This window comes from Mauremys mutica, chromosome 2 (genome assembly GCF_020497125.1).
Source record: "Mauremys mutica isolate MM-2020 ecotype Southern chromosome 2, ASM2049712v1, whole genome shotgun sequence".
NCBI classification, from domain to species: Eukaryota; Metazoa; Chordata; order Testudines; family Geoemydidae; genus Mauremys; species Mauremys mutica.
Window position 1 is genome coordinate 297,004,127 of NC_059073.1, and position 16,766 is coordinate 297,020,892.

The 16,766-nt window shown below is 47.0% G+C and overlaps 1 protein-coding gene across 9 annotated transcripts in view; it reads left to right on the plus strand.

Annotated features, from left to right (window-relative positions):
- The window catches only part of SMARCD3 (SWI/SNF related, matrix associated, actin dependent regulator of chromatin, subfamily d, member 3), a 197,454-nt gene that overhangs the window by 80,793 nt on the left and 99,895 nt on the right, over window positions 1-16,766 (plus strand). For 8 of the 9 annotated variants that reach the window (XM_045005229.1, XM_045005238.1, XM_045005228.1 and 5 more), the window contains 2 exons: window positions 5,326-5,543; window positions 9,663-9,705. In XM_045005229.1, the coding sequence (XP_044861164.1) occupies window positions 5,335-5,543; window positions 9,663-9,705 (252 nt within the window). In that variant the 5' untranslated portion in view covers window positions 5,326-5,334. Of the gene's footprint in view, window positions 1-5,325; window positions 5,544-8,153; window positions 8,422-9,662; window positions 9,706-16,766 lie in introns of those variants that run through there. The other variant, XM_045005234.1, reaches the window with a different exon arrangement.

Sequence of the window (16,766 nt, forward strand, 5' to 3'; positions counted from 1 at the left end):
ATTAGGCACTGTACACCCTCATGTCACAAAAAGATGATCACTGCCTCAAAAAGCTTATGGTCTAGGTATCGGCTTACAATCCTAGAAACAGTGTTTGTGCATGAAAGATTTTAGCTTGTGCTGCCCAATATGCAGTGATGGGTGGAGTCTGTAGCAAATGCCACAGCTGTGGAATCCTGGAATACTTGGTCCCTGATTATAGGGCATGGGATAGTGCAGGGAACTGGAGTACTAGAATGCTTGCTGGAAATAAGTGAAGTGAGATATTCTAAGGAGTAGGAATTGAGGCACTGACATTTCTATTTGGTAACTCTGTCATAGACATTAGAGAAGGCAGTGTCTATTAGGTCACTTTTGTAGTCGTCCTGGAAGGAGAGGAGAGGAGAGGCTGTGAAGGATTATTTACAGCCATTTTTCCTATACTTGTTCCAGTTCAATTTTAAATATTGCTGTCAATTGGGCTTTCACCACTTCCTTGGGAGACTATTGCACTACAGATATATCTTACCAAAAGGCAGGGTTTCCTAATATACAGTCTTAATTTCCTCCTATTACTCTGAGTGCTACCACTACATATCACCCTAGTGGTTGTTCACACCTGTCAGCTATTAGTAGCTGCCATCATGTCCTGCCAGCGCCTTGGATGCTGTTGCCCAGTCACTCTGTATTGTGCTCTTTTACACTCTCTAGACACTTGGTCATTTTGGTTCTTTTTAAAACTTCTCATTTGTCAATCTCTTTACATTATTGTAACCCTTCTGCCCGTCTGAGTTGGCAGCAACAAGGGCTGGGTTCAGTATCTAGGGGTTCCGTTTCAATAATGCAATGCAAAACCGGCTCGAGCCCCCACCCAGTGACCTAGGACAATTACATACCACCCCCCGGGCACCTCTAGGAGGCAATACTTCCCCTCTCGCATACACGGAGTCTGAGTGTAGCAAAATCCTTTTAATAAAGGAGGGAAACAATGCGGCAGTATGTTGGGGAAACACCACAAACAGGATTCATAACACAAACCATGAGCACAAGACCCACTCCCAAGCTAGTTTGGCAGTGTCCTTTTCCCCTCAGGGTCTTAAGTCCAGCCACCCAAAAGATCACCCCAAAATCCCAAAAGTCCAACACCCCAAGAGTCTCTGTCTCAAAACTTTACCTGCAGAGTTCTACACTCCTCCCCCAGCTGGGTGGAAATGGGAGTGGGGGGGAAGAAAGAGGCACACAGTGTGTTAAGGGGCACCTTAATGGTCCAAGGCTGACTGCCCCACCTCTCCATGGGGTTCTGCTGCAGCCTTCACCACGAACTGCTCCGCTTCACTCCACTCACCATCCCATGGGCCGCTCTAACCATCCTGCAAACTGCGCTGCTCAGCTCCCCTCCGCTCACCATCCCATGGGCCACTCCAACCATCTCATGGGCCACTCCAACCATCTCACAAACTGCTCTGCTCTGCCAGCCGCTTAGCAATATATCTTCAGGCTCCCCCAGTAGTCAACATAGCACTCAGTGATCTCAGCAACCTTATCTCTTTAGTGATTTCAACTCATAGTGCATTCTGCTTGTTGTAGGGGAGCCCCAGTGGCTGGTGCACCATTGGCCCAAAGTGAATTCAGCACAGCAGCCTGTAACTAGACCCTTCATAGAATCAAAATTAGTTCTGCTATTTAACAGCGGAGAGAGGAGGAGGTGTAATTGGTGTTTCAGGCCCTCAAAAGGCACCTATACCATGAGGTATAAACACCTGTCCCCAACCTCTCTCAATTCACTGCATTTTGGAACCCATGGCCCTTGTCTAGCGAGTGCTACTTAGTTGATGGTGAGTCCCTCTGTCATAAAACAGTTCCACTGGTCTTGAGTCACATAATCAGGATAACAACACTTTATTCTTCTTTCCCCAATAACAGAGAAACTGGGGATCCCACAGCAGCCAAAGTGACCATTTAGGCAGCTGTGGGCTCATGCTAGGCAGGGTGGGTGTGCCTATGCAAACAAGATCAGCCCCTGAAGTTCTTTCCACACTCGCCACAATTCACCACCAGATGTCAGAGTAGAGCTCATCCTGACTCTGCTTACATTATTGAAGAGCCCAGGGTTGAGGGCTGCATTCCAGGTGGAGTCTCCCTGGAGCAGGGAGGCATGGTACCTCTCTTTTGGGCTCCAGGAGGACTCCAGTTGGAATACAGTACTCAACCTTGGACTCTTCATATGCAACCTAAAACTGAACTAGCTTTTTTACAGCCATATTGCATTGTAAACTGCCATCTAACTTGCTGGACTATTTCAGGCATTGCTGCTCTCCTCATTTCTTTCTCCTGTTGCCTGTCCGCATTTCAGATTAGTTTTCTGCAGCTGCGCAGATTCAGCCTGAATCTCATTTTGTCATTTCAGCCTTTTAGGTACTCTGTTGTTGAAGTTCTTGTAACAGGACTCTTGTGTCTGCGGTAAGAATGCAAAGAGAAGCACAATCCGTATTAAAACCAGGAGACGTGCAGTCTTGTGCCGTCTTTCATCTGTACTATATGACAGGAGGAAACTGCTTGAGAAAAGGGGAGGAGGAGAGACACTGAGGAGGTGAGAGGATTGAATTGGAAGGGAGGAGAGAGAGAAACAAAGGACAGGACAAGCTGTAAAATAGAAGAAAGGAGAGATTGGAAAGGATGAAGGAGAGAGGCAGCACCTCATGGCAGGGCAGTGCAGAGCATGCTGCTGCTGCCACCTGTCTGGAGGGGCCTCCAGCACTGACAATGTGCTCAGCTCTGCACAAGACACAGTACAGACAGGCCTTCCCCCCAGGAGCACAGAGAAGACCAGATGCACTAGGACACCCCGAGGAGGATGTTAGATTAGGTGTTGCCTCCTTGTTGTCCTCTCCTCTCTGATAATATTGGGTTGAGAAGGCATTTTACCTAGGTGGTTTGTGGGGCTTTTGAAGGTATTGCAATGGGGAGAAGGATGGGGCCTCATGTACTGGGATTAGGAGTTTGTTCCACATCTAAGGTCAGCATAGAAGAAGATGCAGAGGTGGAGGTGGGAGAAGGAAAGTAATTAGGCAAAGCAGGGGGTGGACAAAGGGTGTGTGGGCGGGGGTGGGGTGGGGTGGGGGGCATAAGAATTTAAATGGAAAATGTCAGCCAGGATGGAACTAACCATTTTTCCTGCTTTTCCTCTGTCCCGGGCACTGTTTGTTTGGTACCCTCACTGTTTTAATGCCCAACAAGAAGAAGAGGAGCCAACAAGAAGTTCAGAGAAGTAGGATATAGGCCAGTAACTAGGTTGGCCCACCCAACTTTGCAGTTCTGGCCATAATTTGTCCTTTCCAGACACAGATAGCTGGGCTCACAATCTTGTCTCTCCTGGCCAGGCAGTTTCCAAGGGGATGGACATGGGGCAGCAGAGCTGGGGTGATTGACAAGCAACAGCAGGGCCCACAGTTCGGTTTCTCCTTGCTGGAAGGCAGCCACAGTTTGTGGATTGACAGGCAACAGGAGATTCTAAATACAAGATTTAGTGTGAAGTATTTTTAAGCCATTTCCTTTTGCTGACTGCTGGGTTTGGGGGGTTGGGAGTGTGGTGGAGGAGAGAGACATAGTTTCCAAAGAGTTGTCATAACAGTGTTTGCAGCTCAGCCAATGGTACAAGCTGGGACAGGTGAAGAAGTTCTCAGCTCTATACAAAGCCTTCTCTTTTACTAGTTTACTGCCCCCTCCCTCTCCTTTACCCAGTTGCAGCTCCCACAGTCAGTTTCCCATACCAGCCCTATCATCTGCACTCACTAGCCATCAGCGTTGGCTCTAGGAATCAGCGTCCCAAGCAAGTGCTTGGGGAGGCACTTCTCAAGGGGCGGCATTCTGGCCCTTTGGGGCGGCACCTTTGATTTGGGGGTGGCACTCCAGCTTTTTTGTTCTGTTTTGTTTTTGCTTGGGGCTGCAAAAAACCAAGAGCTGGCCCTGCTAGACATGCCGACTCTGTCTTCTGAGCTGGTCTCTGCTCTATCTCCCTCCCATTAACAGTGCAAGCAAAGCTTGTCTGTGCCTCTGCCCCTAAGCCCTCCTGCAATTTTCTGTTACTATCCACACCTCCTCCACCTTTACTCTAACATTCTGCCATCTCTGTAATGCAACCAGCCCCTTGGAATCTAAGGAACAGCTATTTTCTAAGGCTTATGAGAAGCAGGGAGCCTGGTGAGGTTTGGTGTTGGTGGGTGGGGTAGTATAGTATGCTGGCTAGCTAGTCTGGAGGCGTGGACTAAGATGCTGGCTTTGCTGGTGTTCACCTGGACTTTTATGTTAAACACTTGCCCACTACCTGTGGCCGGAGCAGGTGCTTTGTTAGCTGATCTATACATCACTTGCACGTCGGACTCAGCAGCCATCAGAGAACTCATTGGTGCATACACCATGCTCTGTCAAGAGTGATCATGCCATTGAAATCATAATAAATAAGGGTAACAGTTTGATGTGTCCAAGAGTTGGGCTTTGATTTTTAAAATGAGATTCATCTTGGTGGTTGATTCCCTGGAGGGCTATAAGCTCTTTAGGGCTAGGACTGACTTTATGCTGTGTCTTGTACAGCACTGATCTCATGGTCTGATCCAAAGCCACTGAAGTCAATGGAGATGTCAGGAAATTTTAGCATTCTTAAGGAAATATTATCAAGCTCTCGTGTTCCCCTGTTATCGGGGAATGCCTGATCCAAAGAGATGACTCTTTTCTGTAGTCACATCTTCTCACTTTATAGGCTCATTCTGATCCCTGGTGATAGTGTATCCTGAAGTGGAAGGCCTTTATGGAGAACTCTCTGCCCCAAGGCTTTAAAGTTTCACCTTTGACTGCCAGCTATAATGTCCCTGTTGATCACAGTAGCCCAATCAGCATAAAGTGAGGATCACTGGTGTGATATGGTGTCATCCTCAGTTTTGATTAGCATGTAGACCACAGCATGTTGGCCCAGATGTAGCTTCTACATGACCTTCATGGTCAGCCCAAGAGAGAATGCTGCAGTAATTTGGCCTGGATCTGTCAACCATCCACTCAACATCTAATTTTATCAAACAAAACTGCTCACCCACCCGCTCAACGTCTTGCTGACCCCAACCTTTTTCCTTACTACCCTCCAGCCTACTCTTATCAGGTTCCTCTAATGACCAGGGAGTGCCAGACCTGGCTCCATCACTTTGTCTTGTTGCACTGGTGCTTATTAGAATGGTCAAAGCTTGGAAACTTGCTGGTCTCTACCTTGGAGCTAGTTGCTGCCTTCATTCCAACCCCTTTGCTGCTGCAGTAACTGTGACCAAACAGACATTTATATCTGTTTTGCTTCCTCCCTAGCGCCCTGGGATGCCATCAGGTGCTCGAATGCCCCATCAGGGGGCTCCAATGGGTCCCCCAGGCTCACCATATGTTGGAAGCCCCTCAGTGCGCCCTGGAATGCCCCAAACAGTGATGGAACCAACACGAAAACGCACAGCACCTCAGCAGGTACAGCAACAGCAGGTGCAACAGCAGGTGCAACAGCAGCAGCAAGCAACTCAGACCCGAACCCGGAGGTGAGTGCACTGAAAGAGAAGAACCAGCCTCCTTTGCAATTGTGTGACAGTCTTAAACATATAGGCAACAAATCAATGGATTTATAGGAAAGGCTACGTTTTAGTCACAGGTATTTTTAGTAAAGTCAGGGACAGGTCACGGGCAGCAAATAAAAATTCATGGCCTGTGACCTGTCCATGAATTTTACTAAAAATACCTGTGACTAAAACTTGGAGCCGGGGGCTGCCCAGGGGCCCTGTGGGTGCTGGGGGAGGGCAACCCGGGTGCTGGGGAGGCATGGGCAGCAGCGCGTGGCCTGGGACCCCCACTGGCGCTGGGGGGTTGGTGGGGCCGGTAGGCTCCCTACTTGGCTCTGCGCCTCCCCGTCCACAGCAGCAGCAGAGTTTGGGTGTGGGAGGAGGCGGGGGGTGGGGCACGGGACAAGGGTGAGGCAGGCTCTGGGCGGCACTTACATGGGGGCTCCCCAGAAGTGGCAACATCCCCCCCCCCCATTCAGCTGCTAGGCAGAGGCGTGGCCAGGCAGCTCTGCGGGCTGCCTCAGCCTGCAGGCACCGCCCCCACAGTTCCCATTGGCTTCCGTGGTTCCCGGTCAATGGGAGCTGTGAAGCCAGTGCTCTGGGCAGAGGCAGGCACGCAGAGCTGCCTGGCCATGCCTCCATCTAGCAGCTGGGCGAGGGGATGTCACTGCTTCCGGAGAGCCCCCCAGGTAAGTGCTGCCCAGAGCCCACCTCACCCCATCCTATACCCCAACCCCTTGCCCCCTCCCACACCCAAATTCTGCTGCTGTGTGTGTGTGTGTGGGGGGGGGGGGCTCGAGACTGCCCCAGCAGCAGCTGGTGTGTCTGGCTCAGGGGCTGCCTGAGCTGTTCCTGAGCCAGGTGCACCGGCCGCTGCAGAAGTCACGGGGGTCACGGAAAGTCACGGAATCCATGACTTCCGTGACCTCTGACAAACTCGCAGCCTTATTTATAGGTTATATGCTGCTTGGAGCAGGGACTGTGACAATGCAAAATTCACTGAATAGTTTTTCATTTGTGAATTGTCTCTTAACAGACCTTGATTTCTATTCATTTTCTTGTTATTTTGTGTTATTAGAATGTTTGGTGCATGTTTCAGGCTATCGGGCCTAGTTGTATTCAATCTATAGAGTGTTTGCTAACTACGTATTTTGACTTTGTCTTCAACTCTTTGTTGTTTGTGGTGTATGATTGGTCACCTATTTTGCATAATAATACTTCTGCTCCTTGATTGGTTAACTGAGTATTTTATAAACAGGAGCTGGTAAATCAGAGATTTTAGCTTGGTGGTGTGAATACTTATACCATGAGCACTAGTGCAAAATGCATTTGCATAAGTATTGAGTTTTTCATTGTCTACAAACATTCACTGGTGAAATTCACTAATGAAATGTACAGAAAGTAACTAACTAGAGTTGGAGGGGGGCATTTTTTATGTGTATGTACTTTTCTGGCAGAATTTGCCCATCTTTAATCTCGTACAACACCCAGTGCACTGTTGGCAATTAAATAATAGTTATAATTGCTATTTAAAAAGCAGAAATGGTTAGAACTCATCAGATTCTGAATTTGCAGAGTATGAGCCAATCCCTCAAGCCTAGATTTATGGCTGATAAATGCTTGAGGCACATTCACCTGCAGAAATTGCACATCTGTCGTGCAAACATTATGGGTACTTGCAGGCTCAGGCAGTGTAATAGTGGTGTCAGTAACTCTGGTTGCATATAATACGTACTTCTTTAGGTTCAGTGTGCTGGGAGCTCCTGTGAGTCTGGGGTATTTGCACTGGAGCATCTCGCAAGCTTTAAGAATGTGTCCTGAGAACGTCCATGTATCCGGGATGCACCCTAGAAAGGCCCTAGCAGCAAGAATGTTAGTGGATTAAGAGTGAGTGCAGTTCCCAAGGATTGTCACATGGGAATTAGTCTGTTTCATGGCCCCACTGCAGAAGAGAACACCTTCTGATCCTCACATTTTCTTGCAGTTTGAAACCCTGTTATAGTGAGTGAGCTCTGCTCACCTGAAGCCTTCCAGGAGGCACCAAAAGGCTCCCTATGTTTCCTCGATCATATCTCCTCTCCATGGAGTTTATTGTATTCTTTACCCTGGTTTTCTTCCCCTCTCCTGTCCCTTTCTCAGAAGTTCATCTGCTTTCCCCGCACTAACTCCCCTACCATCTCTGGCAGGCTTAGGGGAGAGGTAAATATCCTTGCCATGGGAGGCTCAGTGTAGGCAGAAAGGGGATAAATTCCCTTCCCTCTATCAGACTCTGGGGGAATGGATGTGGTGTAACTCTCCTTCAGTTTTACTGGGTGCTCCAGGTGCACACTCCCATTTCCTTTATGCTCTAGCTCACCCAGTCACTGTTTCTCTCCTGCAATTATTGTGGCATCACCTCCTTAATTGTCATTTCTGGGGTGTTATTTTTCCTTCTCCAGCTGTTCCCTAGGTCTGATGAGAGTCACTAGCCCCTCCCTCCATGGCCAGGCCAGAGGCACTAGCTCCTCCCTTGCCCCTCCCCTGACCCCTGCCCTCTCCCCCTAGGTCAGGTCAGGTTCCAGCCCCTCCCCCATAAACTGCCATGGAATGTTTCAGCTCCAGCGTTCCTCACTTCCTACAAGGCCCACTGTCCCAAGAGGGCGTCCTGTCTATGTGGCCAGCGGATGGGTGTGTAAATACCCTGGGCCAAATCCAGAGGGCTTGGCCTGAGGGAGGGTCAGTTTACATTCCTACCCCCCCAAACAGTGCCTTGAGTCTGGCCCCAAGAAGAGCAGAGAAACTGGTGTCCCAGGCCCCACTCAGGAGGAAGGTGCACATCGCTAGTGAGTGTGGGAAGGGCATGCACCACTCCTGGAAAAAGGTAAAAACATTGGTCCTGGGGAGACAGAAACTAAGGGGGCCTCTCAGGAGAAATGGGAATGAGGGAGAAGAGGCAGGAGCAGCCCCAGGGCCTGGTGGGGTGGGGAGGGGTTCCTTCTTCCTCATTCGCCTCCCAGAGATGGACTGATTGATCCCCTGCTCCAGGGATGGAGGTGTCACTCCCCTGAGCAGAGGGGGGGGGCAAGTTTCTCCTCTCTCTGAACTGCTGGGGCTGCGAGGAAACAGCTTGATGGGCACCAACAGTGTGTGCAGTTTAAAGTCAAAATCCAGGGACACTCCCTTTGCTTGATTCCTATTTCATCAGCGTGCCTTATGCACACACAAACACACACAGGTGCCCCATATAGAGAGGTGTGTGTGTATACACACACACATACGTGTGCTTGGAACGGAGATGCATAATATATGTATGTGCACATATTGATATACACGCGCGTGCGTATGCAGATATACATTTCCACACATGCTTGTGTAAATCACATGTGTACATATGCATACCATGTGTGTACAGTCACACACGCACACACACGCACACACATGGGCATGCATGGACACACATTAGCATATCTGTTTGGACAATCAATCAACAGACATATGCACTATCAAGTATGCACGTATGTATATACACACAAATGTATGTGTATGTATACATATCTACATATGGCTACACACATTCCTCTACCCCGATATAACGCTGTCCTCGGTAGCCAAAAAATCTTACCGCATTATAGGTGAAACCGCGTTATATCGAACTTGCTTTGATCCGCCAGAGTGCACAGCCCCACCCCCCCGAGCACTGCTTTACCACGTTATATCCAAATTCGTGTTATATCGAGTCGCGTTATATCGGGGTAGAGGTGTATATGCTCTCGCACAGACTCTCACATTCAGAATGTATTCATAGATCTATGTCTCACTCACTTACTCTCTCACACACAAACACTGCTGCCCCATACTATAGAGGGCCCTGTGATCACAGAACTTGAAGACCTTTTTCCCAAGAACTGTGACAGAAAGCCCTGATTTTTTCTTAGTTACCCCCACCCCTCGAAGCAGCTGAGAGAGGGGGTCCTAAGTACTTGGTATGGGTGAGACCCTTTTGCCAATACATACACAGCTGTGCACCAGCATGTGGAGATGTCAGGATAATTTAGCAGGTGGCCTCGTTACTCCTAGATCTGTCACCATGGTAACGTGTTTTTTTCTTTAAAAAATGTACAGTGCCAAGAGGAGGAAGATGGCTGACAAAATTCTCCCTCAGAGGGTGAGTCACTTTCATTTCCTATTCACTTCACAGTCCGCTCAGCACCTTTGTTTATTCAGATGGATTTTAACAAATACTTTCACTTTTTGTTTAAAGATATCTAATTAAAAAGTAAGTAGCCTGCTGGGTGAAAGTCTAAAGAGTGAGGCCAATGCTGGGGCTGGGAGTGTGGAGCAGAGCTCGGCCTGTGTCCTCCTTGTGCAAAGGGTTAGTCCTGCTGACACTGCTGCATGCAGGGAGGGCCACGGGGCTGGGCTGCAAAGGACACAATTAGGCACTTGTGCCCTCTGGATTTTGAAGGGGTTTTAAATCAGTGTTTCTGTGGGTAGCCAAAAGCAGGTTCAGAGTTCAACACCTGCCTGCAGGAGATGGGCTCCTCCTTACATTACAGTGGCCCAGCAGTTCATTCAGCTTCTCATTTTCAAATGTATTCTCTTGTAAGTAAATTGGCTTAATCAATGTCTACAACAGGGCTAAAAGAGTCTAGATTGTCCAGAGAATTAACTCGTGTGGCCCTCTACATCTGTCTGACTACTTCCCCACTGCTTAAACTCTCTAACTTTCTTTCGCAAGCCCTCGAACTCCTCCTCTCTGCTGGCATCCTCTTACTTTTAAGCTGGCATGCAAACCCCATAACAAGTGCCCTGACCTGAATTGCCCCCACCTTCCCTTGGAGCAAAACCCTCACATCACCTCAGTCCTGATTGTCCTCCCAATACCCTCCTGTTCACCCCTCCCCCAGCAACCATCTGTTCCCAAAAGACAAACTGTAGCCTTCACGACAAGCAACTTTATATCAATCACTTGATACTAGCCTGTCTTCCACTGCCATTCCTCACTCGAGATGCCAACGCCCCTTTCATAGGCACTCAGAACCCTTCCACAACTCATCAGTCAGCCTCACTTCCCTTTGCTAGCATTTATTCCCAGCTTGCAAGCTCTTCCTTTATCCCCCATAAGTACATGGGCCCAACCATTCCAACACATTAATTCTCTCTTGGCCCCTGTGAGATGCAGGTGTCTTGTCCCACAACTGTGAACCCTTTCTCTGCAGCCTCCCTCTCTGAAAGACCCAGGCCTAATCTTCTAGTCCTTAGAACATACCCAGTTTCCAGGTGTTGCTGCTTTAGGAATTGGGTTGCAATTAAACCCAGGAACTTCATGATACTCACATTCTCCTAATTTTTTCATTTTAGAGCTGTATCTCTGCTCCACAGGGAGCCTGTCCTTTCCCAGAATGGGAGTTCAGGCTCTATATTCTTTCAGTGTTATGTCTCTTTCGCACACTGGTCCCGTGTGGCACCCACCCATCTTAGACTGATAGATCATAAAGTCAGAAGGGACCATTGTAGTCATCTAGTCCTGGCCATAGAATTTTCCTGAATTAATTCCCATATGAACTACAACAGATCTTTTAGAAAAAACATCCAACCTTGATTTAAAAATGTCCAGTGAGAGAAAATCCACCACACCCCTTAGTAAATTGTTCCAGTGGTTAATTACCCTCACTGTTAAAAACTTGTTTTATTTCTAGTCAGAATTTGTGTAGCTTCAATTTCCAGCCTTTGGCTCTTGTTATACCTTTGTCTACTAAACTGAAGAGCCTTTTGTTATCAAATGTCTGTTTCCTATGTAGGTACTTGTAGACTGTGATCAAGTCACCCCTTCACCTTCTCTTCGATAAACTAAACAGACTGAGCTCCTTGAATCTTTCACTATAAGGCAGGTTTTCCAATCCTTTCATCATTCTAATGGCTCTTCTCTGAACTCATTCCAATTTATCAACATCTTCCTGGACCACAGAACTGGACACAGTATTCTAGAAGCAATTGCACCACTGCCAAATACAAAGATCTTTGAGAGAGACCCTTCTACCTTATGTGGTGAGAATGGAAGTTAGTCCCACGTTTGTTAAAGGCTGCAGTTTTCCCCCTTCCCAAAACAAAAGCGCATAGCTCCCGCAAATGGAACTGACTCCACTGGCAGCAAAAGACATGTCTTTATTCAATTACTGGTAACTCAGTGATGTTTGAGGCCTTTTCAACACTAGGGAATTTTGCCCAAAAACTGCACTGGTGGTAGCACCAAAGGGAGCCTTAGTGTATACAAAGTGTGGCTTTTACTGTTTTTAATCACTGCCAGCTAAATCACTGATATAGTGATAAAAGCCCTGGAAGTTGCCAGAATCTCATCTACAGTAGGTTTTCCACTGGTGCAGTTGAGCTGGTGTAATCTCAAACTAACTGTGTAATTTTATCTTTCCCAGACTTCCTCTCTCCTCCTCCCTATAACTCCATGCTGTGGTGAATAGGATAAATGTCACCTTTTCCATTAACTGGAAAATCTCTAGCTGTGGTTATTGGGAGCATGCACAATTCATGCTTCCAACTCTCATGAGAGCTTTCTATCCAATCAATGGCTGGATATAGACCCCCCCCACACCACACTCCCCCATGTGACCTATAGTATGTGATAAATATTTTTCAGTCATTCCTCAGCCTTTTTGTTGCCTTTCTCCTAGTGCTTCCTGGAGGTTGAAGGAAAGTCTCAAAACAAATTGTACTCCCTCTTAAAAACTTGTTTTCTGAGTAAGGAGTAGGGAAAAGTAGTGAGAATGAGTGGTTTCCTCAGTGTAGGCTGCTGGTTCCAGCAGTGGCCATGACAGAGAGGCTGGAGAATGGGCAAACAGATCACACCCACCTGGACATACACATGCTCTGATTAAGCCTGCACTGCAGCCAGTCAGTGCTGGAACTTGGTGCTACTCTTTGCTGAGAGCCAGCACAGCTGCTACCATTGTTATCTGCTTGAGTTGTGCTTAATTTTGCATATATTTAATTGTACACAGCCAGCTCAGCCTAGTGTGACACACAGACAGACATGTTGCAGAATTACAAGGCTGAGAGTTTAGTGGGTTATATTCACCAACATTAACTTCAAATCTGTTCCTTCCTCTTCCCCCACTCTTTCCCTCACATCACCTCCACCTCATGGTCTTTTTCAAACCTTATACCCACCCCACTTGCTCCCATGCCCTCCTTGTCTTCTCCTGTTCTCTCTGAATGCCAGTTCCATCTCAAAAAAGATCACAGCCATCCATCACCACTTCATCCTCTGTTCCCTGTGGTCTCTTGGCTCTCAAGACCTGGATCCCCCATCTGACAACAGACTCTGTAGCCTCTCTCTCTTATGGTGGCCACTTCTCTCCAAGTCCCTTCCTTGAATTGTCCCGAGAGGAACGTGGTGGGTGTCAAGTTCCCCTCCTCTGCCTCCAGCCCTTCATACCTTCTCCCCTGAGCAGCACTCATCAGACTCATCTGTCTTCTCCCCTTCCCCGCCCACCCAGCTCCTCCCACATCCACCTTCTTCTCTGACTCTGATTCCTGTCTCTCCATCTTCCTGTCATCACAGTTTGCCACATCCATCCATGTTGACTTAATATTCCATATTGACAACCTATCAGATACATTAGGCACCTGTCTCCTCTCCTTTACCTTGACTTGCTCACCATAATCACCACTCACTTGACTTGCTCTTCACCAAGCACAGCCTTCTGATCTCTTTATCACCGAGTTCATCCTCTACAATCACTGGCTCATCTCCTTCAATATCGTTATCACCCCACTCCTTCTGGGACTTCTAGTCCCATCAGTGTCAATGACTTTTAAGTCACTGGGACCAGATGGCATTCACCCAAGAGTTCTGAAAGAACTCAAATGTGAAGTTGTGGAACTATTAACTAAGGTTTGTAACCTGTCCTTTAAATTGGCTTCGGTACCCAATGACTGGAAGTTAGCTAATGTAACGCCAATATTTAAAAAGGGCTCTAGGGGTGATCCCGGCAATTACAGACCGGTAACGTCGGTACCGGGCAAATTAGTTGAAACAATAGTTAAGAATAAAATTGTCAGACACGTAGAAAAACATAAACTCTTGAGCAATAGTCAACATGGTTTCTGTAAAGGGAAATCGTGTCTTACTAATCTATTAGAGTTCTTTGAAGGGGTCAACAAACATGTGGACAAGGGGGATCCGGTGGACATAGTGTACTTAGATTTCCAGAAAGCCTTTGACAAGGTCCCTCACCAAAGGCTCTTATGTAAATTAAGCTGTCATGGGATAAAAGGAAAGGTCCTTTCATGGATTGAGAACTGGTTAAAGGACAGGGAACAAAGGGTAGGAATTAATGGTAAATTCTCAGAATGGAGAGGGGTAGCTAGTGGTGTTCCCCAGGGGTCAGTCCTAGGACCAATCCTATTCAATTTATTCATAAATGATCTGGAGAAAGGGGTAAACAGTGAGGTGGCAAAGTTTGCAGATGATACTAAACTGCTCAAGATAGTTAAGACCAAAGAAAATTGTGAAGAACTTCAAAAAGATCTCACAAAACTAAGTGATTGGGCAACAAAATGGCAAATGAAATTTAATGTGGATAAATGTAAAGTAATGCACATTGGAAAAAATAACCCCAACTATACATACAACATGATGGGGGCTAATTTAGCTACAACGAGTCAGGAAAAAGATCTTGGAGTCATCGTGGATAGTTCTCTGAAGATGTCATAGAATCATAGAATCTCAGGGTTGGAAGGGACCTCAGGAGGTCATCTAGTCCAACCCCCTGCTCAAAGCAGGACCAAACCCAACTAAATCATCCCAGCCAGGGCTTTGTCAAGCCTGACCTTAAAAACCTCTAAGGAAGGAGATTCCACTACCTCCCTAGGTAACCCATTCCAGTTCTTCACCACCCTACTAGTGAAAAAGTTTTTCCTAATATCCAGCCTAAACCTCCCCCTCTGCAACTTGAGACCATTACTCCTTGTTCTGTCATCTTCTACCACTGAGAACAGTCTAGATCCATCCTCTTTGGAACCCCCTTTCAGGTAGTTGAAAGCAGCTATCAAATCCTCCCTCATTCTTCTCTTCTGCAGACTAAACAATCCCAGTTCCCTCAGCCTCTCCTCATAAGTCATGTGCTCCAGCCCCCTAATCATTTTTGTTGCCCTCCGCTGGACTCTCTCCAATTTATCCACATCCTTCTTGTAGTGTGGGGCCCAAAACTGGACACAGTACTCCAAATGAGGCCTCACCAGTGCTGAGTAGAGGGGAATGATCACATCCCTCGATCTGCTGGAAATGCCCCTACTTATACAACCCAAAATGCCATTAGCCTTCTTGACAACAAGGGCACACTGTTGACTCATATTCAGCTTTTCGTCCACCGTAACCCCTAGGTCCACGCAGTGTGCAGAGGCGGTCAAAAAAGCAAACAGGATGTTAGGAATCATTAAAAAGGGGATAGAAAATAAGACTGAGAATATATTATTGGCCTTATATAAATCCATGGTACGCCCACATCTCGAATACTGTGTACAGATGTGGTCTCCTCACCTCAAAAAAGATATTCTAGCACTAGAAAAGGTTCAGAAAAGGGCAACTAAAATGATTAAGGGTTTGGAGAGGGTCCCATACGAGGAAAGATTAAAGAGGCTAGGACTCTTCAGCTTGCAAAAGAGAAGACTAAGGGGGGATATGATAGAGGTATATAAAATCATGAGTGATGTCGAGAAAGTGGATAAGGAACAGTTATTTACTTATTCCCATAATACAAGAACTAGGGGTCACCAAATGAAATTAATAGGCAGCAGGTTTAAAACAAATAAAAGGAAGTTCTTCTTCACGCAGCGCACAGTCAACTTGTGGAACTCCTTACCTGAGGAGGTTGTGAAGGCTAGGACTATAACAATGTTTAAAAGGGGACTGGATAAATTCATGGTGGCTAAGTCCATAAATGGCTATTAGCTAGGATGGGTAAGAATGGTGTCCCTAGCCTCTGTTCGTCAGAGGATGAAGATGGATGGCAGGAGAGAGATCACTTGATCATTGCCTGTTAGGTTCACTCCCTCTGGGGCACCTGGCATTGGCCACTGTCGGTAGACAGATACTGGGCTAGATGGACCTTTGGTCTGACCCGGTACGGCCATTCTTATGTTTTTATGTTCTTCCCTTGCTCTCCTGGCTTCAATCCATGATCCCCTCCAGTTTGCACTAGCCACCACTCTTGTCTTGGTTGCCTCACTCATATGCCACAAAGTCTGTCCTGGCAACCCCTGTCCCTGTCATCTACTTCCTCTGCTCCTGCTGCCATATTGCTGAGTTTCTCTGATGGAAGTCCCATGGATCATGCTGACTTCCTCTGCTACAAAATTGTTCTCTCCTCCTTTAGATCATCTATCTTCCTGACCAAACTCTCCTTCTCCATACTGATGAACTGTCATACTCCCAATCCTCTTTGCCACTTTTGACTCCCTCTTAAAGCCCTTCTTCTCCTTGGTGTCCATGCAGAATCTTGCCAATTTCTGCAAAGAAAAAGTCAACAAAACCTCAGTCTATTTAGTTTAACTAAGAGAAGATTAAGACTTGACTTTATCACCCTCTATAAATTCTAAATGAGGAGAAGGTTTTTGATAGTAGAGTGCTCTCTGATCCAAGGGACAAAAGCAGAATGAGAGCCACTGGCTGGAAGCTAAACCTAGACAGATTAAGACTAAAAATAAGACATACATTTTAATATCAGTGAGAACTACCATGGAAAAACTGACCTATGGATAAGGTGGATTCTCAGTTATTTGGAACCTGAAAATCATACCTGGGCATCTCTTTCTGACAGACGCACTCTAGCTCAACTGGAAGTGATGGACTGGATAAAGGAATCATTGGATGAGATTATCAGGCCTGTGTTATGCAGGAGGTCAAGCGAAATAATCATAATGGTTCTTACAGGCCCTTCTGAATCTGTGAAGCCCGATGTGACCTCTCCCCTCCCCATCACACTCTCTTCTTCCTCCTCTTACCTGTCACAGACTCTAAGACTATTTCCCTGCTCTCCTCCTCTAACCCCTCCACCTGCCTCAGTAACCCCCATTCCCTCCCATTTCTTGACTTTTCTCATCCTGCCCTCCCCTCCCACTTCGTTCAGGTTCCTCTCCTCAAAGTACAAATACAGTAGAACATCAGAGTTATGACCACCTTGGGAATGGTGACTATGTTCATAACTCTGA